The sequence below is a fragment of the Haemorhous mexicanus genome, chromosome 3 (genome assembly GCF_027477595.1).
Source record: "Haemorhous mexicanus isolate bHaeMex1 chromosome 3, bHaeMex1.pri, whole genome shotgun sequence".
NCBI lineage: Eukaryota > Metazoa > Chordata > Aves > Passeriformes > Fringillidae > Haemorhous > Haemorhous mexicanus.
Window position 1 is genome coordinate 20,290,253 of NC_082343.1, and position 21,166 is coordinate 20,311,418.

Consider the following 21,166-nt stretch of genomic DNA (forward strand, 5'->3'; position numbering starts at 1 on the left):
TCGTTCTCTTGGAGCAGTGATCCTGTAGAAAGGGTGTAGTCTTCCTCTGAAGATCCAATGGAAAAGATAGCTGTTCCTCTGGGAATGCAGTGGAAAGACTACTTGTTCTGTCGCAAATCCCAGATTATATCCAGGTAGGGATGCTTAGCTCCTCCCCCCTGTGTGGAGCATCTCACAATGGGCTGATATCGTTCTGAGTCATGTGGTGGGTCCATTAAACAGAAATGGCTCCCAGAGGGAGTTATGTCTGAGTCCTGTGGCAAGACATTGATGGGCCCATTAACAGGAGATAAGGAAAAAACAATGCCCCTCCTGGTTTCAGCAGCTCTTGAGGATGGGAATAGAATACATCTTTATATTGTAAATTAGGACATAGAACAAGAACTTTTTTCATTATTTCCTTGTAATTTTATCCATACTTTCTGTTACCTTAAAAAAAGTCTTAATCCTCAGAAAAAAATCTAACTATTTCTGAAGAAAAGGATGTGTCTAGTGGCTTTACTTCATTATTATTTTTTTTAGATTTGGACTTCCTGACTCCAGGCGCCATGGTGAAAGGATATGCCTTTCTCCATGTAACACTTTGGCAGCAGTAACAGATGAATTTGGAAGGGTTATTTTGCTGGATGTTACTAGAGGACTCGCAGTTCGCATGTGGAAAGGTATGCTAGTGATGTTAGTATAGCAAATAATATTCTTCAAAACACTGGGGCATCTTATGTTCAAACTTAGAATTCCAAGAATTTTAGTACATTGCTTCATTACAAGCCAAAGTCAGGTGTAATATAAAGTCCATAAGGGTAATTTTGCAAATGCCTGGAATACAGTTAAAATTTGGTCTGTTTGGGTTTTTTTTTGGAAGAGCTTTAGCTCTATTCAATGTTCTTTCTGTTGATAGGCTCTAGTACCCTTTTTAATTCTGCTGAGAAGATAAACTTTGAAAAATCAGTAAGAAGACATACAGCTTGTTAGATTCTCCTTTCGTCATGATGCCTGCACAACAAGGGACTCCTCAGTGTCTTGCATTAGTTTTGGGGTTTTTTATATCTTCTTCTGAAGAATTTGCTTCTCCCCAGAGCTTTGCCAAGGGCTATGTTTGGCCACTCTCTGGTGGGTCCTGTTCCAAGTCAGTGGACCAGAGTTCTTTACAGGAGTCAAGAGTTGCACAGTTTGAAACAAAGCTTAAGATTACAGCTTGATGCACTAATCCTGTATTAATTTCTGCACACTAGTGACCTTCTGTCTTCTCTTACAAAGGATACCGTGACGCAGAAGTTGGTTGGATACAGACTGTGGAGGACCTTCAGGAAAGGGAAACTGAGAAGATGGATTCTTCTCCTTTTGGAAATGCACAGGGTCCAAGCAGGGTAGCTCAGTTCCTTGTGATCTATGCTCCAAGAAGAGGCATTCTGGAAGTGTGGAGTACACAGCAAGGACCTCGGGTTGGAGCCTTCAATGTGGGGAAATACTGCAGGTAAGAAACAGGTAGCAGGTACTCATGGTGGCTGTGCTGCTGCAATAAAGTGATATATGGCTATGCCAGGGTAAAAGTGGTAGTGGTGCTGGCAAGAACTTCCTGTGCTGCCCAGTGTTTCCACTGAATGCAGCTTGTTGTTCTAGAGGTGGGAATATATTGTGATATTTCATCTTTCGTTTACAGTCTTTTCTGATAAAGGTGTATTGCAGTTCTTAAACCTTAGCTTCATACCACTTACTGCCTCTTTATTTTGTTTGTGGACAGGGAAGGTTGCTAATTTTGGCCAATTTTTTAAAATTTCAGGTTGTTGTATCCTGGTTATAAAATAATGGGTCTAAACAATGTGACCAGTCAGGGATGGCAGCCCCAGACTTACCAGATCTGCCTTGTTGATCCAGTCTCTGGAAGTGTAAAAACTGTCCATGTACCTTTCCATTTATCACTGAGGTAAGAACTTTTTATGCTCTATATAAGTAAATTAATTTCATTATTGCTTTTGGAAACAGTTGGAGACAGCAATTCTAGTGTTCCTTTTCAAGCTGAATAGTACTCTGTAATACTCTCATTGGTTTGTATGGATTAATAGGATTTTATTTATTGGGATGTTACTTAAAGTAGCATAAATAATTAAAAAACCACAGTTTTATTGAATTATTACTTTTAGTTCTCTTCATTCATACAAATAAAAATTATTTTCCTTCAGTGATAAAAAGAGTGAACGAGCAAAAGATATGCATCTAGTGAAGAAGTTAAATGCTTTACTTAAAGCTAAAACCTCAGATCCAGGTAGGTTCTCTTGTATAATTTTTTAAGATTGTGTTATCAAGGGCTTCTTGGATTATCTGTGTTTTAAGTATGCAACCACAAGTACAGTTGTGGTGCATTCTGACAGCTCTATGTGCTATGAGCTATGATCTTTAAGTAGCTTGGGATTTCTGTTATTTTGTTTATTTTCCTCAAGCTTATTTTAGCAGCTTTTGCAACAGTGTCTTCATCTTTGTCATAAACCCACAGGCACCTTAACTGTTGTACAGGCTTACTTGCTCTTCAGAAGGCATTTGAGAAATATGAATTTAAATTGTGATTGTCTTTATTTGCAGATTTAATTGAAGCTGAAGCAAAGGAATTAATACTTGATATCAAATATCCTGCTACAAAAAAACAGGTGAACATCTAGCGTATACTTTAATATTAGAAAAATAGTACTGAATTGTCAGAGTGCTAAATACTTCAAAATAAGTTGGGTTTTTTTTTCCCCCCTAGAATTACTTGAAGCAAATAATTGAGCTGTTTAGGGTTTCTCTGTGGTTTTGCTGGGTAGTTTTTTTACAACATATTGACTAGAATTAACTTTGACTTGTGACTTCCCCAAGGCATTGTCTGTGAATAATAAAAAGAGAGAAGACCTTTCTGTAGGAGCAAATTATGCCACAAGTATATGTGAAGGTGAAATACAGATGAAAAATTGTGGTCAAAGTTGTGCTATTGTTGGCTTAACTTGCATGTTTTTACAATGAGATTAAGTGAATGTTTAATTCTCTTGAAAATCTGCTTAACAGGCTTTGGAAAGTATATTGACAAGCGAACGCGTGCCACTTTCATCTCTCACAATCATCACTCAGACATTAATGGATAATTTAAAAAAACAGGGTAGGTGGATATTTATTTTGCAAATATAGAGAGGTATTTGCACTTTGTATGCAGTGCTGTAAGACTATTACTATTATAGAAATGTTCTGTTCCACAGGGAGACCAGGCTTGGTCTGCTTAGTTTCAGTGCTAGATATCACAAGATGTTGCTTTTCTATGTCTTTATTTAATGCAGACTACAAATAGCTTGCTGGTAAGTATGTTTGGCTAAGCTTGCTGGGTGCCTAGTAACTTGTGATTATTTTTTTTTTTAAAAACCAACAAAACAAACTCAACAAAACTGGTCTGGGTACTTGTGTCCTGTAAAAGCATCCTTTAGAAAGAACGTTTATAGGCTTTTGCCTGTAAGTGTTTTAATTTATTCTCTCTCCAAAGAAGGAAGTGAAGATGTGGCATGATCTGTGAATTTTAATGTACTTGAAGCACAGAATCTTTATTACTGAGAATCTGAGCTGTCACCTCATCTAGTATCTTTTTTTGGTAAACTTTGCTGAAATTTACCAAATACTTCATGTTTTGGTAGAGATTTCAGAATTTATGTCAGGAAATGCCATTGCCAATTCAAAATCTTGTTGCTGAAAATCAAAGAAATCTCTCCTTCATTTCTTTTTATGGTGTTCTTGAAGTACATAGAGGAGATTGAGACCTTCACACATGCAGTTCTCTACCTAAATTCTCAACCTCATTCTAAATCAATAGTATTATCCATTTCTTTTAGAACTCCTAAAAAATCCAAAGGAAAACAGAAACATGACTTTTAATTCTGAAGAGAGGATGACAGGGTAGTATATTTCCTAAGGTCTGTGTGTTTGTGCATTTTTCATCATTAATCTCATGTCAAACATTACATTATTTCCCCACAGTCACAATATACAGCAAACTTGGGTGATGTTCCAGCCTTCTAATTTCACAAGAGTAGTGTTGTATTTCTCCACTTCTGTCTAGTAGGTAAAAGATACTATGAAGCAGATCCTGGGCTCTGTGAATGCTGTGGTTGTGAATTCAAGGTCAAGTGGTTCTGTGACAAGCTCTTTGTTTTCTCTTTTTTTTTGGTAGGATTTTAATAGCAATGTATCAAAAGTATTTAAGGGTTCATAAACGAAAATCGTGTTTAGAAGCAGCTTCAGGTGAAAATTATGTATTCAGTGGAATCTTTTATATAGAAAGCCTTCCTGAGAGATTGTAAAATGACCTTTCTTTCAAGACTAATAAGCTGAAATAAAAGGGTTTTTTTGGACATGTCAATGTTAGTTTTTTATGTTGTTTGCTTTAATTGTTACATGAATTTGAATGTCAATAGATACATGAAATTTCCAAGACTAAGATTGCAAAAATACAGGAGGCAGTGTCTTGCTGAGGTGAAATTTAATTCATATCGGTAGTTATCAAGCCTTCTTCAGATGAGAGGAATATGCTTAAAGTGTCAGAATGGCTAAAATATTATTGATGAAAGAAAACCGGAACTGTATTTCAGTTTTTGACAGTCTGTGGTTTGGCCTTAAACCAGAAGACAATAGATTTTCTTTGTTCAGTTTCACATTGTCAACCTCCAGTTTTAAAACAAGCTTCATAGCTTTCTTTAATACCTCTTGTAAAAATAATTCTTATTTTATGCTGCTCTGAATTGAATGTAATGATTGCAAACAGCAGTGCATCAAAAAATGACAGTGAGTTTCAGAAATCCTCCAGTTCTGTGTGTGTGTTTCACTGTTCCTGGCTATATGTTCAAGTTCAAGTGCAGTTTCATTTCTCCTCAGAGCTGGAGTGGGTGGATGAAGGACTGCTGCAGTTCTGTGCAAACAAGTTAAAGCTGTTACATCTTTATGAACTGGTTAGCAAACTAAATTCTCAGAGCATACAGAAAGAGACGTCACCTTCCAATAATGTGAGTAAATTGAAAATTCAGTTGTCTTTTAATGTATTCTTATGCTTAAATCAAGTGATGATTTAAGCATAAGAATACGTTTTCAAAACCTCAGATAAAGTAAGTAGGTGAGCAAGTTCCCCTTTTTATGCTGCAGCTTTTAATGAGGTAATGACTTATAATACCTTCCCTCCAGCCTCATGCAAGTGTCTGGTAATTCATCTACCTAGTATTGTTTAGGAGACACAAAGTTGAGATACAAGTGAAAATAAAACCACAGTCTCCTGTTTTCAGTTCTTTATTCAAAGAACTGGTACATGGTGTATTCTTCACTTTGGTTTTGGAGGGACGTTTTGGGACCTGTAGAAGTTAAAAATTTTGATGCTTGCATAATTTGGCATGCTTTTGTAAAGCTGCTTATGGATTTACAAAACCGTACTGGTATTTTATAGGCTTGTTTACTTGATGGACGATTGTTATGCTGTGGGTTGAATCTAAAAATGGGAAATGCATCTGTTCTGGTCCTTAAAAAGGAAGCTAGACCAGCTCTTCATTTGAGCAATGTGAATAACTGATTTGGAGATTATTTTAGCCCTTCTCAAAGATGTTTTTGATGTTAGAAATGGAATATTTTGACTCTTCTGGCTTTTTTTCATATTTACTATGTTTTGAAAACTATCTGCTTGCATAAGTCTTTTCTGAGATGAGATTTTTTTTTTTTTGCTTTTGCTTTTAAGGACTTGGCTAAACTGCTTCGTCTTGAAGAAAAAGATTTTCATAGGCTTGAAACTTTACTGGAGAACTACAAGAAAGAAAATACTCAAACTACCACTCAGTTGACTGATGAGAAGGATGACATGTTGTCTGTGAAAATATTCTTAGAATATCTAGAATATGAAAAGGATGTGATTACTGTAAAAAATATGGAAGATGGCGAATATGTGGCTTTAGGTAAGAGCTGTTGAGCTCTGTTATAGTACTCAGACTGATTTTAATCTAAGATGGTATAAATATTTTAGCCCTAATTTGAGGCCTTAGCAATGAAGTAGTGTGTAACTGCTCCTTTTAGACGCTAACCTTTAGCTGTAGGACAAATCTTTTACATGAATGACTGTTAATACAAGTTAATTGCATCTGTGGATACAATTACCCTAAAGCCATGTAACCACTGTTCATTCATTTATTAGCACCACTAAATTGGGCAGTGGTAACTGGAACTTCACAGAGCAGCTGTGCCCTGCTGCTTCTTTTATGTTCTCAGCACTCTAAGAATTGAGTTAATGGCAGGACTGACTTCAGCCTCAGAGATGAGGGAGCTGACCAGAGGCAGCACAAGGCCATTAGGTGAGGCAACAAGGAGCCCTAATTTGTATAGTTGAGATTTTCAATAAGGTCTCTCTAAAGTGTCCAATGATTTCATTTAGTCCATGGCTGTGGGTTCCATCTGTCGTAGTTGTCTTCTAGGGCAGAAGTGGTGTGTGGTGGTGTATTGTTGCATGCTGAAACCAGTTCTGGTTCCATCACTGCTGTGCTTGTCATTTTATAGCATCACTGCCCTTTGGCAGATTCGTCAAAATTAAATTGTCATTAATCTTGGTAATTTTTATTGTAATAACCGTTGATACGGCAGATATCATAGTAGTGATGACATACAATATTATATAGCAATTTGCATACAATTCAAGTCATTGTGTGTTCTCATCCAGAATCAAATCCCCTTGAAGTACACATCAGACTTCCCCAAGTGCATCCAGGTCCTTTAGCAAAAGCAGTTCCACAAATGGGAGAGAGGAGCAACATAAACTCTGTTCTCCAGTGTATTTTTATCCCTTTCTATTGTACAATAGAGTTTTGATTGTGCAGGGGTAGTTTGATTTGCAGATCCCATAGTGCTGACCAACCAAGTGACCTTAGCTACCTCTGTATCCCAGTATTAGAATGTCTTAGCACCCACTGCATCTGCATTCCATATACCCTTTAAAAGCCCATTGCATCTTTCAATCATTCCAAAGGGTGGCTTCAACCTGTTCTGTACAGTCTGGATCATTCCGCTTGCCTGGGAGATGTGTAATGCATTCCTTAAAAGGATTCCTTCCCTTTATACTTGGGAGGAGTTGCCTCTAGAGGCTGAGGATTTGTGCCCATTTTCCAATTCTGTTGTCAATGCCCTCTTTTCTAGAAAGGGATCCCAGCTCTTTGGCTTCCTTACCCTCTCATTTCAGAATATTGGCCCTATTACCCCAACATAAGAACAGCTGAATGACAGCCTACTCACCTGGATTTTGGCTGAAATCTTCACGGATATCTTGCAGCTCCCTCAGGAATAGAGATTTTTTGATTACTGCCTTGTTTACCAATTCTTCCTCTTCTTCCTACCTGAGTAGTGAACACCTCATTCTACTGCTCTCATGCTGGCCCTACTTTGGAGTAGCCTCCCTCATCCACCTCCTTCTCCTGTTCCTCCTACTGAGTGAGCTCACTTTCACTTCCAGTATTTCTTCTTGTATGGAGTTGTCAGTGATTTCAGTGTCAGCGTTTCTGTAGCTCAGCCACAGTGCAGGTTGCTGGGCTCAGAGTAGCCACAGTATGTCACTATGCCATCAGATCCAGAGGCTCTCTCTTCTCTCTGAGTATACCGAGCAGTGTTGAGCAGAATGATTGTAGTTCGGGTGGAGGAAGGCATTTTCCTCTGGATGGGCCCTTGGAGGAGCCAAGGTGCAATTGTGAATCCTTCCCACTGCACAGCGCCCGAGGGCCGGAGCCGGTGGCCGAAGGCAGCCCAGTGTTACGACAGAGATCTTACCATGCCGTGAGCCAGAGTTACACGGTACCTGGTAACCAAAACCAAACCCCCAGGGGTGATAAAGCACAACAGAGAATATTTACAGCAATTTACGCTGCTCTGGCAGCAAATCTGTCAGTATTGTGACCATTGACTATTAAAGTAATTAATCAATGCTTATGACAAGTTTGTTTTAACATGCTCTAGTCAGATCTATCTTTATCTCAACCCTCTGTGTCCCTTGTTGGGCATCAGAAAAGACTGTTACAGTTAAGCTGGCAGGCAGGTGAACACCAGGTGATCCCGAATGTAACCTTTTCTTTTGTATTGCACTCACTGGAACCTGATCAATAGATTGCCTTTTGTCTAAGTGTAAGGAGAGGGATTGTGGTTTTAGATAATGTTCATAACGTCAACTAATTCTTGCTTCAGGCAGCTTTTTCTTCTGGAAGTGTTTATGTGGGGAGAGTTCCACAGAGGAAATGTGCCATGCACTGGAATCAGCAGGTTTTAGCCCACAAACCTTGTTGGTAAGATGTTTATTACGTGCTTCAAAACTTTGATTTAGTATTATGAAAACAAAATACTGAAAGGAAAATTTCTGCATGTTGACTTTTGGATTACTGCTGTATTTAGCCTGTGTTCAAATATCCCTGTATTCAGTTCTGTAGTTACTCATATTTACATTTCCCAGTTAAGCGATATCAAAGAAAAAAAAGAAGAAAATATTCTAGTAGAAAATGTGGGTGTTCTGGTGGGAATGTCTAAAATATTCATTAAGGACTACAAGCGTTCTAAATTTTCAACTATAATATTATAACTCGTAATGTTTGCCAAGTTGAGTTTTCAAAGAGGAGTGTTTGAGAAACTGTTTGCATTAGTGTGTTGCAATATTGTTGCAATATTCATTTTACTGCTTCAATTCCATATTTTCTTTTTTTACAGTCACTTCTTCTCAATTTATGGCTTTCCAAGGAAAAAGATATTCTAGACAAACCAGAATCTGTCAGTTGCCTTCACTCTATGCTGTCACTTCTGAGCAAAATGAAAGGTGAGATGTGTGTTTAAAATACTCAAAGGCAGCTGTTGTTACTATTAGAGTTTTGCTACTCTGACTAGAGTCTGTTATCATTTTGGGTTCCCCCCCTCACAAATTATGCAGCAAAACTTTATGCTGCATGTTCATGGACTAACTAATCATGCCATGTTTGCACTCTCACTCTACACCAAGTTGACACAACTCCTATTTGGCACCAGAACGTGGCTGTCCAGATCGCTTTCCTAACATTTTTTGGATGTTTAGTCCCATCTCTTTAATTTGTGCTGATTGGCTCTCAGACATCCTTTACTTTACTGTTACTTTAGCAGCACTTGTAACTTGAGTACTCTATAAAGTCAGTTTGCCATAATTTGAAGTAGGTTGTACCTATGTTGTACATATGAATAAATGCTGATTCTCCTACCTCACATACAGCTGCTGTGGATAAATCTGTGCCCGGTTCCCTTATTGTCTACTTCTCCATAGAGCAGCATTATCAGCTTGAAATGGGAAGCATGAACAAGCTACTGTTGCTGTCTGAGTAAATTAATGTTGCTGAACACAAGGCAGCCTGAAGGGAGACAGCTTGAATGCATTGAATATGTGTGGCATATTGAAATCACAAATGAATCTGTCTGCATTGTGAAGTGTAACATCCCTTAGATCTTTTAAGCATGCAGCAGGTTTGCTACCTAGTGGTTCAGATCTATTGTCTGTTTGCTGCAAATGAGTTTTGAGAATGAGTAATTCACCATCTATTTTAAACTTGAGTTGCAATCCAAGAGCCCGTGTGCTAAATATCTGGAAAATGATCATGTAGAGTAATCAGAAATTGCTCTTCGTGGACAAACTGTGTTCACAAGTGCTGGTTCCTGGGTTGGTTGGTCCTGCGCAGTGACCCCAGCTGAGTTTCCCGCTCTCCCTTTGCCTCCAGTCGCTATAGACGAGTCGTGGGACACGCAGTCGGTGTCCCCCTGGTGGCAGCAGATGCGCACGGCCTGCGTCCAGTCCGAAAGCAGCGCGGCTGCCCTGCTGTCCGCTCACGTGGGACACTCTGTAACCGCAGAGGTAATCGACAGCGTGACTGAGAAAAAGGTAACTCATCTCAGACCTCCCCTTCTCTCCTAGTTAATGTATCGCTTTCCTGCAACTGTCCTGGTAACAGTAACATCCTCAGCATTTGCCCTCATTCCAACCTGGGCACAGGCCTGACATCCTGCAGGCTTGAAAATTTGTGTTCATATTTCACGAACGTTAAGCTGAGAGGAATTAATGATATGTTAGGATAATTTACTAAACTTATTTAAATATGGAAACTGTACATTGACTTTCTCTCCAATAGCAAAAGATGTTGATGAACTTAAAGCCTGCACACTTTCCACATAAATTTGAGAAGTCCACTGAACTTTGGATGGTAAACCTGTTTTAACATAGATGAGATTTTTTTAAGTAACTGTTGAATTTTTGTAGTACCTATGTTACTGTCCCTTCTTAACATGACGGATGCTTGGTTTTCTTGGCAGTAAATACCTTTACCAAGTTGTGATTAAGCCTGTAAAACTGCATACAGCATTTCAATTCAACATGGCAAACATTATTGCATTTCCAAATAGCACCAGGCAGATGTGTCTGAATTAGATTTGGTGGGATGTAGGTAGTGTTCAGTCTTGTAAATAGAACCAGAGCATGGTTTGGCTTGGAAGGCACTTTAAAGATGGTCTTTTCAGTCCCTGCTGCCCTGAGCAGGGGCACCTCCCACTAGGCCAGGTTGCTCAAGAGCATCATTATCCTAGCCTTGAACTCTCTGGGGAAGGGGCATCCACAACTTCCCTGGGCAGCCTGTGCCTACTGCCCTCACAGTAAAGAATTTCTTCCTAATAGCCAAACTAAACTTCCTTATTTGTCTTTAAAGCTATTCCCCCTTGTCCTGTCACTACCTGCCCTTGTAAAAAGTTCCTTTCCCGTAGACCCCTTTTAGGTACTGGAGGGGCACCCTGGAGCCTTTTCTCTTGGCTGAGCAATCCCAACTCTCTCAGCTGTCTTCCTTCATAGGAGAGATGCCCCAGCACCCTGATTGTGTCTGCCTTATACATTTTAACTAGAGAACTGGAAGTGTTTCAGTATTTTTGCACACTCACCTCAACTATTGCAATTCTATTTATCAAAATGGTCAGTGTTGCAAAATAGAGATGTTGATATGTTTCAACATATTATCCTTTACCTTCATGCCTTTGTCCCTTTTTCTTCTCTTCTGCTTTAAAAAAAAAGGTAACAGATTTATTTCCTTCAAGATTTCCCTTCCATAAATCCATGTATCTTCCCCACGCCCTTTTTCCCTACAAATCTGGAAAGATTGTTTGGTTTCCTGGCAAAGCATTTGCTGATAAACATGGTAATTAACAAAATAGTGCACAGAACTGCCATGTGGTATGATCCAATATTTCTGGGTACATGATCTATATTTTTTAATGTGATTGGAAATGGAAGTGTAGGTGGATTAATCATATACTTGGGGAAGTATATAGTGGAGGATTTAAAATTAAATATTTTTAAGGGATTCTAGCCCACTTTTCAGCTAAATATGAACTTAAAAATGAGACTGTAAGATGATTCTTCAGGTCCTTTTATTTCCTTTGGGCTTTTATTTAAGGATGTGTGTAACTTGTGAGCAGTGTGGGATGTTAATTGATCTTTGCAAAATAGTTAATGCATACTTTGAAGTAAATTGTTCTTTAAAATGCATTAGCTCTTGGGATATAGTTTTGAATGTTAATGCTATGCATTTTTTATGAACAAAATTGTGGTGCTTTAAAATGAACAGACCTAAAGCAATTCATATCTTCTATTAGTTTTCCCAAATAACTGTAGGTTCAGACACAGAATCCTGGGAAGCACTCTCCCTTGATACTGAATATTGGAAACTTCTGCTGAAACAGTTAGAGGATTGCCTGATACTTCAAACACTACTGCACAGCAAAGTGACCAAAAGGACAAAAAGAGTTTCATCACTCCAGACTGAGCCTTTGGGCAGACTGTCTGTTAAGAAACTGCTTGAAGCTGGAAAAGGTACAATTCTTTTTCTTGGAGAAATTGTTGATTTTCTTTCTAATAGACTTGTGAGCCATCCTTACCTATTTAATGATGTACTCTACACTGGAAATTGTTTTGCCAGATACCATTCTTAATTTAAAAAGCAATGCAAATCATGTAGAACCGTGCTTTAAAATTGTTAAAAGCTATTACTGTAAAGACTGCATTGTAAGTTTCTGATCAGTAGGTTAGGAAATTTTTTAATTGATAGTTACCTGTATGTAATTAAAGGTAGTAGTTAAAAACCCTATATTGCCTCTTGTACTTAGATTGTCAGCCATAAATAATCTGCAATACATTGATTCTACCTCTTGCTTTTCTTTTCAACATCCTAGGAGGTATTGCTGACACTGTAGCAAAGTGGGTTTTTAGGCAAGGCTTCAGTCCAGTTATACTGAGTGTGGCCCAGTACAAAAACACTACAGACAGTACTGAAGAATCTGTCGAAATGCATAATAATCTCTTTCTTGAGGAACCAGAAGCAGCAACAGGCTTGGAAAGAATCCTAGGTAAGAAAATAATGTCAATTTTTCAAATTATAAAAGTCTGCTGAGACTGTTGTTATGGAGTAGCAGAAGTTTTAGTGGGAAGAGGTCTGTCTTCTAACTTCAAATTTTGTTTTTCTAGAGCTGCTGCAAATAGCATATCAGCAATTTCCATGTAGTCTTGAAGTGGATGTACTCCATGCACATTGCTCTTGGGAATGTATAGTGCAGTGGAATAAGGACCCAGAGGTAAGAAAGTGTCTTTTGCAGGAAATAATGGTTAAGACCAACTCAATAGAAGGAGTTTCACAAGTTTCTGGTAGTTCAGCAAAACATCAACTAATAAGACTGACTTTGAAAGCAGTTACTAGGTGCAATTTTTCTGTGGCAAGTGGAAATTGAATTGAGAAAATGAGAGTATGTCCTGAGGCTGAATGGCATGTCACTGTACATTTCTAGGCTATCAGATTCTCAATACTGGGAGTCTGGAAACTGGGTTCAGTTTTAAAAAGGTTTTTGGCTGTTTGTACTGCAGATACAAAACAGTTTCAGTACTCCAAAACAGAAGCATATTTTTCTCTGTTCTAAATATGTTTAAGCAAGTCACAGAATACTAAATTTTTTAGAACCCGTTATATTGTGGGAGGAAGGAGGGATTTCTTGAATGTTCTCAGATTCCCTGGCCACTGCTGTCAGTTGTCATAAGAAAGAAAATAAAAAATTTCCTTTTTTCCTTTCTTGTCCTTTAGTTTCTCTAAGGGAAAATGTTGTGTTAAGTTTGGATGATTCTAAAAGTTAAATTAGAACTCCTTAGAGCTGTGCCACATCACTTGATGTAGAATAGAATGTTCGTCTGAGACTTGTTAAGAACTTACTCCATCATAGCAAAATTGAGTAAAAATTACTCTTTCTATCAAAATGGATTTTGTGTTTGAAAAATTTTTGTAGTCAGTGGAGGTGCCTTTCAGCAAAGAGTATGATAGCAGTACTTATACTAAAAACCCCTGAAATTACAGTTGGCTTCATAATGACTGAAACATCTGATACTAGTAGAGAAGATTGCTACAGCAGAATAATTTAGTAGTTTTATAACTGTTAAAGTAAAAGCTTTAAAATAATCTACCTGGGCCCTTTAAGAATTAGAAATTTACATTTAAAGCAAGTTTTGAATAATGTATTAACTTGTACTTTCATTTATTTTTTTTCCATAAGGAAGCATGTTTTCTCAATAGGTCTATAGATCATCTAAGATGCATCATTAATGCTCACATTCAGCATGGTGAGTACAGAGCTCTTTGTAAAAATTATCTTTGTTGAAATTGTAAAACAGATTGGATGTTTGACTAAAGTAAATGAATGCTGTTCGTGATAGTGATGGCCATTTTGTCTTAAAACCACCAAACCACCCCAAAACTTTCTGCTGACATCCACACTTCTCTCTTCTGTGGTGAAATTGAGTTTCCGTCACAACTGTGAAAATAAGTTAATTGGATAAAGTTGATGTATTCAACTAAAAGCATTTTAAAATAAAATTGCACTGAAATGAATTTTTGCTTGTATTTAAATAGTGGAACATCAGTTGCAGTCAATTACTTTTCCTGCATACTGATACCCCGTTTCAATGAAGGTGATGACCATTTTCTTTTTTGTTGGCTATTTATGTATGCAAATAAGGTGCTCTCTTGATGCATTTAAACTTTAACTTAAAATGCTTAACCCAGTCTGCATAATAAAATATTTTTAACAAGTTATTAATTGCACTTATGAGTGTATTTGATCACCAGTGTAATCTCTTCCTGAGAAATCTAAACTCCAAGTATAAAGCAGTGAGGATAATTCACAGTTCCTTCTTGTTTTGTTCACCATCTTATAAGATCTATTTTCTATTCACCTGGAGTTTACAAGTCTGTGATTGTTCTAGGTATTGCTCTGATGATGTGGAATACATTCATAGTAAAAAGGCTTTCCTCTGCCACATATCTTATGGACAAGGTGAGTGCAGTGTCTTGAGGCTGCTTTTGTTACTAACTGAAAAGTGAAACCAGTATTTATAAACAATTTCATTTTGGTGTTTTGTTTTAAAAAGTATTTTGAATATCTTTGATTTAATTATGCAAATTACCACTGTTTCTTTGGCTTTTTATAAAGTTAACATTTCGAAGTGATGATGAAATGCATATTTTAAAATGATTAACTGGATGCAGCTGATCAGCACTGGGTGATGTGTTTTGAAGACTTAAGTGCAGTTTTTTAGCTTGTATTTACTAAATAAGAAATATTTGTGAAACAGTTTGAAATTATCTATGTGTGCATATATAGCATTTTGTTAGAAAACAATAAGTATATTAAAGTGCCTGTTTTGTTAGAAAACAATATATTAAAGTACCACGGATCTACCACAAGTCAAGATATCATATATATGAACTCTTATTCTGCAAAATAGGGAAGAATTTTTGGATGTTGTTGAGCACTTTTAACTATTGCTACTATTGTAAATTAGCTTTTGTTCTAGTGTGTAACCTGTCTGCTTTGAATTTGAGTGGTCTTTTGTCCCTGCTAAGCTTCAGGGTTTTTTCATGCTTTTTAACTATGCAGTGGGGCTGTTTACTGGAAGGCAGTTTAGGAAGAATGCTACTAGTAAGTGGATGGGGACTTAAAGAATACAACTCCAACAAAAAATTTGTAAGAATTTGCTCTCCTGTCTTGTCTTCCTTCTCCTTTGCTCCTCTCATTTTCTGCCTTTGCTTTTTGTTTAGCTCTCTAAGAACTGGAGAATATCCTCTTCCCCATTCCTTCCAGCAAATAGGCTCAGTTGTGTACAGTCATAGGAGGTGTTGCTTTTGCAAAAACCCTTTTCCAGTCTTCCTGCATGTGTTTATGCAAATCCTTCACCATAACCCTTCTACCTGAGTTAACACCTGCAGGAGAGGAGAGAAAGGTTTTTATTAACTAACTGATTTCTTTGTAATATCATGCTTGGTGTTACAGCTTTAGGCCTGCATTCTTGAAATCCCTAGGAATTTCTTAGCTGTCTCTGAGATTTGAATGAGGATCTTATTTCTAATCCTAGGCTTTAAGAAGGATGAACTAAATATGGGCATCAAAGATGTTCATTCCTTTACAATCTATATCAAGTCTTTTGTTGAAAACAAGATATGCAATGAGCTGCATCATGTAGCTGTAATTGAGCTATTTTCTCATTTTATATTGGGAAAATAGTAACAAAAGGGTAAAATGTGGGTAACAGATATCATAATGAAAATTTAGTTGTCATACATTTTACCTTTTTTGTAAAAACAGGTTGGAAAAGCTCCGAAGGACCGATTATGTAGACGGGCAAGTAATACTACTTTTGTCTGAGTGGGAAGAATTAATTAGAAATTTCTTAAATTGAATATTGGTTTGTGATTTATTTTTGAAAATTTAAAGAAAAATGGAAAATGTAGCCCTATTTAAAAAATGTTACAAATTTTAAGTAGTATAAATTAATTTTTATCCAAAAAAGCAGATTAGAACTGTAGAAGGTAGGCTTGAGACTATAAGATGACAAATTACTGTTGCTTTTCGTGCATAAAATCATTAGTTAAAATTTCTTTGGAAGACAACTGATGTGATCAGAAAATTAAATTTATTAGGTGGCATTACTTGATTCAGTCTTCATTGGAGATACAGTATTGTAAATGGCTACATTTACTTTATTCCAAATTCTCCTGTTAATTCTTTGTTGTACTTCAGTATTTGTTTTCATTTAAATATAATAGGTTAAGAAACTGAACTGAACTATGTATTTCATGTCAACAACTGTCTTCTCAGACATAAATAGCTAATGAAAGCCTGTTTCAATTCCAGCTGATAGAATTTAAATCTTACTGTTTGTTACCAGGATGTAGGGATGAGTGACACAGCAATGACAGCTTTTCTTGGCTGCTGTTCAGAACTTCTACAAACTTTGCTAGAGGTAAATTTTTATTTTTCCCATTGAAAGTAAGGAACTGATGGGTTAAAATCTATTTTTGAAGACTGTTATTATACTAATTTCTGTCCTGTTCAGTTCAGATAAATGTTAATGATATTCTAAACAACATGAAGTTTTCTTTTTAATTTCACTGCAGAGCAGGCCAGGGTAGGAGGTTTTTAGTGTATGACTGCTCTGGTGTGTTGCTTGGCAGGCAGACGTGAGCAGTGATGAGATGCAGGCCCCTGTGCTGGACACTGAGGACGCCTGGGTGTCGGTGGAGGGCCCGGTGTCCATTGTGGAGCTGGCCCTGGAGCAGAAGCACATCCACTACCCGCTGGTGGAGCACCAGTTTGTGCTCTGCACCATCCTCTACGCCATCATGAGGCTCTCACTCAAGGGTGTGAAGCCATTGTCACTGTTTGACAGCAAGGTATAGCTTAGAAATTAGATAATGAAATGCTGCCTTAATTAATACTCCCTTCCTCTTGCTATCTGGAATATTTGCTGGCTTTCACTCTTTAAACAGATCCTGCATGATTTTATGAAAGTCTTTAATCCACTGTGGTGCATTGACAAAATTGTCACCAGAATTCAGGCCAGAGACCCAAACTTGGTGAGGTTCTTTATGAATAAAACATTTGTAGTGACCTCAGTTGCATGAATATTCACTCTTTAATTATTAGCTGGCCTGAAAATACTGCATGGTCAGAACACTGGATGACAGGTTTTTCTGGTTGCTTTGAAAAGTGCCAGACCAGTGGAAACATAAGTATTTAAAGGTCAGAAATGTTGTTAGTGCCACTGTTGTATCCATTATTGCTCATGATTATTGCAGAATTCCCAGCACCTCAAAAAGAATGAAAAATTTTTCATTTAACCCATACAAACTACGTTGAAAAATCACTGCATTTAAAATGCAGTATGTTACAATCAGAGCTTGATCCTGATACCAAAAATTGAGCTTTCCTCCTCCTATCATAACCACACTTCAATTCTAAGAGAATTTAAACACAAAGTACTTGTGTAGACTGTGGTTTAATTCCTGCTGTGGATAAAATAGTTTAGTGCTGTAACACTGTTTAGTTTTTTTCCTAAATGATTTACTGGAAATTTATAAATGCAGAATATTACTTTCCTTTTGATGTAGGCTCTTGTCTGCTAGGTCTCATCAAGCATTTGAGTCTGATTTTAGCATTTTACCACAGGTCAAATTCCATTTGTTTTGTTTTGGGTTTTTTTGTTTATCTGTTAGCAGAAAACATTATACTACCTTTTGTATTTAGGAGTGCATATTATGGCTTAAGTAAAACCAGATCCTATTCCTGTGCCTCCATTCTTCTACATACAACTGTTACTATTAGCCATTCTCTTTCTGTCTTCACTTACTCAAGGTCTCCATTTGCTCTGTGAGTAGATGCAGTACAAAATTAATTTAAGAAATAAGTGGGCTGTTTGGAATTGGGTCAGAGTGAATTTGTAGTATTGCCTGACACCTGTCTTTCGTTCTCAATTTTAGGGCAGAAATGCATTTTTCAAAGACCTAACATCAATTCAGCTGCTACCTAGCGGGGATATGGATCCAAATGTGTTATCCATACGACAGCAGGTAGGCAGAAGTTCTGTACTGAAAGTTCTTAAACCTCCTGATGTTGCAGGTACTCCTGAGGTAATAATCTGTGATTTTTGCTTCAAAGTTCTTGCTCAAAGTTGTGAGTGCAGCGGTTCAAACACTGTGTTCGTCACAGAAGGACAGAGAAGTCTCAGAAGAGGATTATTTTCCTTTTGAGAAGGGAAAGAATTGGCCAACTTTGGCTGCAGACCTGGCTCAGTATCTTCAGATCTCTGAGGATTTGGTCAGAAGGCACTATGTCTGTGAACTGTACAGTTATGGGATGGATCATCTTGGTGAAGAGGTAAGAACAGCTTTTAACATTTTACAACACTGTCATGTATTCTGCTAAAATTACTTTTCACTTACTTAAGATGCCTGGAAGGGTTTGGCATGATTTATCAAGCTCAGAAAATCCCCAGGCTGAAAAGTCAGACACTATAAAAGTACCTTTTCAAGACTAATAATTCCTTTATTTTTCCATTTTTCCAGCAAGAATTTGCGTAATGCAACTAGTGGAAATGTGACAGGGAGTTACACTACTGGTATAACTAGCGGGGCGGGGGGGGGGGGGAATTATGTTGCTGGACTATGAAACATCGTGTGCTCCTGCTAATCTCTATAAAGGACCGAGTAATTCTCTATGTTGTGCTGCTCTGAAGCTCATAATTTTGTGCTTTGTAACAGTAATACATAACACAAGAAACAGTCTCAAAGACTATTTGTCCTTTTAGTATCAAGAACTATATTTTGTTACAGCTATTCAGGCCTCCAGCTAAGTGAGCTGTCACACTGAAACTTTCTCTAGTCTCTTCGGTTTCTCTGCTTTCAGGCCTTCCTGCAGGTTGCTGACAAAGAAGTGCTGGCATCCCAGCTGCTCATGCTGGCTGGGCAGAGGCTGGCCTTTGCTCTGCTCCATGGACAGATCAAGGATGGCATGGAACTCCTCACCAGGCTTCCTCCAACGTTGAGCACTTGGCTCAAAGCTATGGTAAGTTAAGCTCCAGTTTGGAAAACAGGTTGATTTTCTGAGGTTTGTCTTCACCAAGCCAGAGATTACATCTGAATGGCCCTTTCTTACTCATGGAAATAGGTTTTTTTCCCCCCATTTTTCCTCATGGTAGTTCCATTTCATGGAGGGTAGAGCAGTTTTGTGGATCAAAGCATCAGCTTGATTGTGTTTATAAACATTAGCAATCGGTCTTATAAAGGTTCTGGAGGGCTTAGGTGTGACATGACTGAGATGCTAGTTTATTGTTTCACACAGGACCCCCAGGAAATTCAGAACGTGGAAGTGCCAGTTGCAACTACAGCCAGGCTGGTGAGCAAGGTGATCGAGCACCTGCCCGAGAACCATGGGCAGTACAGCCTGGCCCTCAACCTCATCGAGGCTGTTGAGGCCATTCCCGATTGAGTGCTGACAGAGCAGGGCAGGCTCCTACACAGAGCCGAACTTAATGGGAAGAAAATTCCACAGGGATCTGGTTAAGCAACAAAAAGAACAATGCTCCCCATCCCAGAATTTCAGAAGGCAGTTTTAAATTGGAGTATATTTTAAATTCTGCTCTAGTAAGAATATGTTTAGTTTCTAGTACACTTGTCAGTATCTGAACTGCTTTGTTATTTATTTCTGACTTGAGCGCTTTATGCAGTTGTTTGAATTGAGTATATTTGACAGCAGTTTTATTCTCTCAGCACAATCACATCTTGTGAAATTCTGTATTTCATGTTGGCAGTAACTACTGCACTTTCAATGTTCCATGTATGATTTGTTTTCCAAAAGCAACTTAGAATTAGACCCAAGAAGAACTTCAGTCTCTAAGTTACGTGTAAAGCCAATACTGCTTTTTCAGAAGCTCGAGCTGGTGTTGGGCTCACGCCTTGTAACTGCATTATGTGACAATGACAAATGCACTTGATGTAGGATGAAGTGTGCTGGGGCCTTAGGCAAAAGGGAGAAACAGTCTGGAAAGGAGGACCCAACTCTCCCGACATATGAGTATGGACTTCTAGACCAGCTTTCCCTGTGCTGTCTCTGGGGTACTGAGCTTCAGCTACAGATGGCTTTATATCCATTATTATTAAGCTCTGCTGAGTTTAAGTAGGTCAAGGAATGTCTTACTGTAAGATTTTTCCTCCATCTTATCACTGTAGGAGATGTACTATGCTATGAATCTCTGCACATGTTAACTTGTAGTCAAAAATGCTTAGAAAGTTGATCCAACTTCTCTGAAGATTGATAGTACTGAGTACTTTAGCCTTAAACCCCACACTTTATTGATGGTACCTACAGGGAATCCTCTAGTGAGTATCTTCACTATTGGAATGTTGTTGAACATGGTTATCTGGCATTGGTGACTTCTGTTCACTACTTGTCTGAAGGAAGCCAGGAGAGAAAAATGAAATTGGTGTAAACTTTTTGTCAGGTGAAATTACCAGCTCCACCCTGTAACTTGCTCTTCCTGCATTATATGTAAGAAACATGTGGAATATTCTGCCTTGCTAGAGACAGAATTTGGAATTGAGTCTTTTCTTTCTGAAGTATGTGCTGCTGTTATCAAAGGGTTTGACTTTCCCGCAAAAAGGTGATACAAGTGGCTTGCTTCACACAGCCTCCTCCATCTGTTCTGCAGCCTCACTTCCTGATCACTGCACTCCAAGGCAGCTGGTGAAGGATTCTTGCTTTGATACTCAATGTTTGATTTTCTACAGACAGAGTCACAGTGCCAGTAAAATTCCCTGGTCTATGTTCTATTGTACTTCTTTACTGACTTCCATAACTGAGGTTAAAACAGCTGTAAAGGAGAAATGGAAGAGATGGTATTGTACAGGTGCCATGATCACCTTACCTGACAGCACCTCACATTTCTGCAGAAATGAGTGAGCGTGAGATTTGGTCATCATGGAGCCTGAGGAAAGCAGAATGTTCCTTAGCTGCATTACATTCCTCTATCCTCCTACAGCTGTGGAAAGGAATTTACTGTAACTGAGTATTCATGTCAGAGCTGACACACTACACCAATCAAACCTGTAATGTACTGTAAGTAATACTCTGTATATAGTGCTATTTTGTGCTTATTTTGCTGTGGATTTGTGTAAATTGATTAAATAAAATTTGAGGTTTCATTGTGTCTTTTCCTTCCTTTTAAGCAATGGTGGTCACCATTTTCTCTTCTGTTTCGTAGAGAAGACTGGTTCTCTGGGGTTATTCT

General features: G+C 38.0%; 1 protein-coding gene across 7 annotated transcripts in view; it reads left to right on the forward strand.

Moving 5' to 3' along the window:
• RAB3GAP2 (RAB3 GTPase activating non-catalytic protein subunit 2) overlaps positions 1-21,080 on the forward strand; it is a 43,039-nt gene extending 21,959 nt beyond the window's left edge. For 5 of the 7 annotated variants that reach the window (XM_059841014.1, XM_059841015.1, XM_059841018.1 and 2 more), the window contains 23 exons: positions 523-662; positions 1,258-1,474; positions 1,781-1,924; positions 2,181-2,263; positions 2,578-2,642; positions 3,037-3,127; positions 4,885-5,012; positions 5,729-5,942; positions 8,206-8,303; positions 8,719-8,824; positions 9,747-9,907; positions 11,662-11,878; positions 12,238-12,411; positions 12,530-12,636; positions 13,600-13,666; positions 14,309-14,379; positions 15,688-15,723; positions 16,271-16,345; positions 16,557-16,775; positions 17,862-17,951; positions 18,040-18,258; positions 18,787-18,945; positions 19,222-21,080. In XM_059841014.1, coding sequence (XP_059696997.1) covers positions 523-662; positions 1,258-1,474; positions 1,781-1,924; positions 2,181-2,263; positions 2,578-2,642; positions 3,037-3,127; positions 4,885-5,012; positions 5,729-5,942; positions 8,206-8,303; positions 8,719-8,824; positions 9,747-9,907; positions 11,662-11,878; positions 12,238-12,411; positions 12,530-12,636; positions 13,600-13,666; positions 14,309-14,379; positions 15,688-15,723; positions 16,271-16,345; positions 16,557-16,775; positions 17,862-17,951; positions 18,040-18,258; positions 18,787-18,945; positions 19,222-19,368 — 3,028 coding nt within the window. In that variant the 3' untranslated portion in view covers positions 19,369-21,080. Of the gene's footprint in view, positions 1-522; positions 663-1,257; positions 1,475-1,780; positions 1,925-2,180; positions 2,264-2,577; positions 2,643-3,036; positions 3,128-4,884; positions 5,013-5,728; positions 5,943-8,205; positions 8,304-8,718; positions 8,825-9,746; positions 9,908-11,661; positions 11,879-12,237; positions 12,412-12,529; positions 12,637-13,599; positions 13,667-14,308; positions 14,380-15,687; positions 15,724-16,270; positions 16,346-16,556; positions 16,776-17,861; positions 17,952-18,039; positions 18,259-18,786; positions 18,946-19,204 lie in introns of all 7 variants that reach the window. The other 2 variants (XM_059841016.1, XM_059841017.1) reach the window with 2 other exon arrangements.
• The last annotated feature ends 86 nt before the right edge of the window (positions 21,081-21,166 follow it).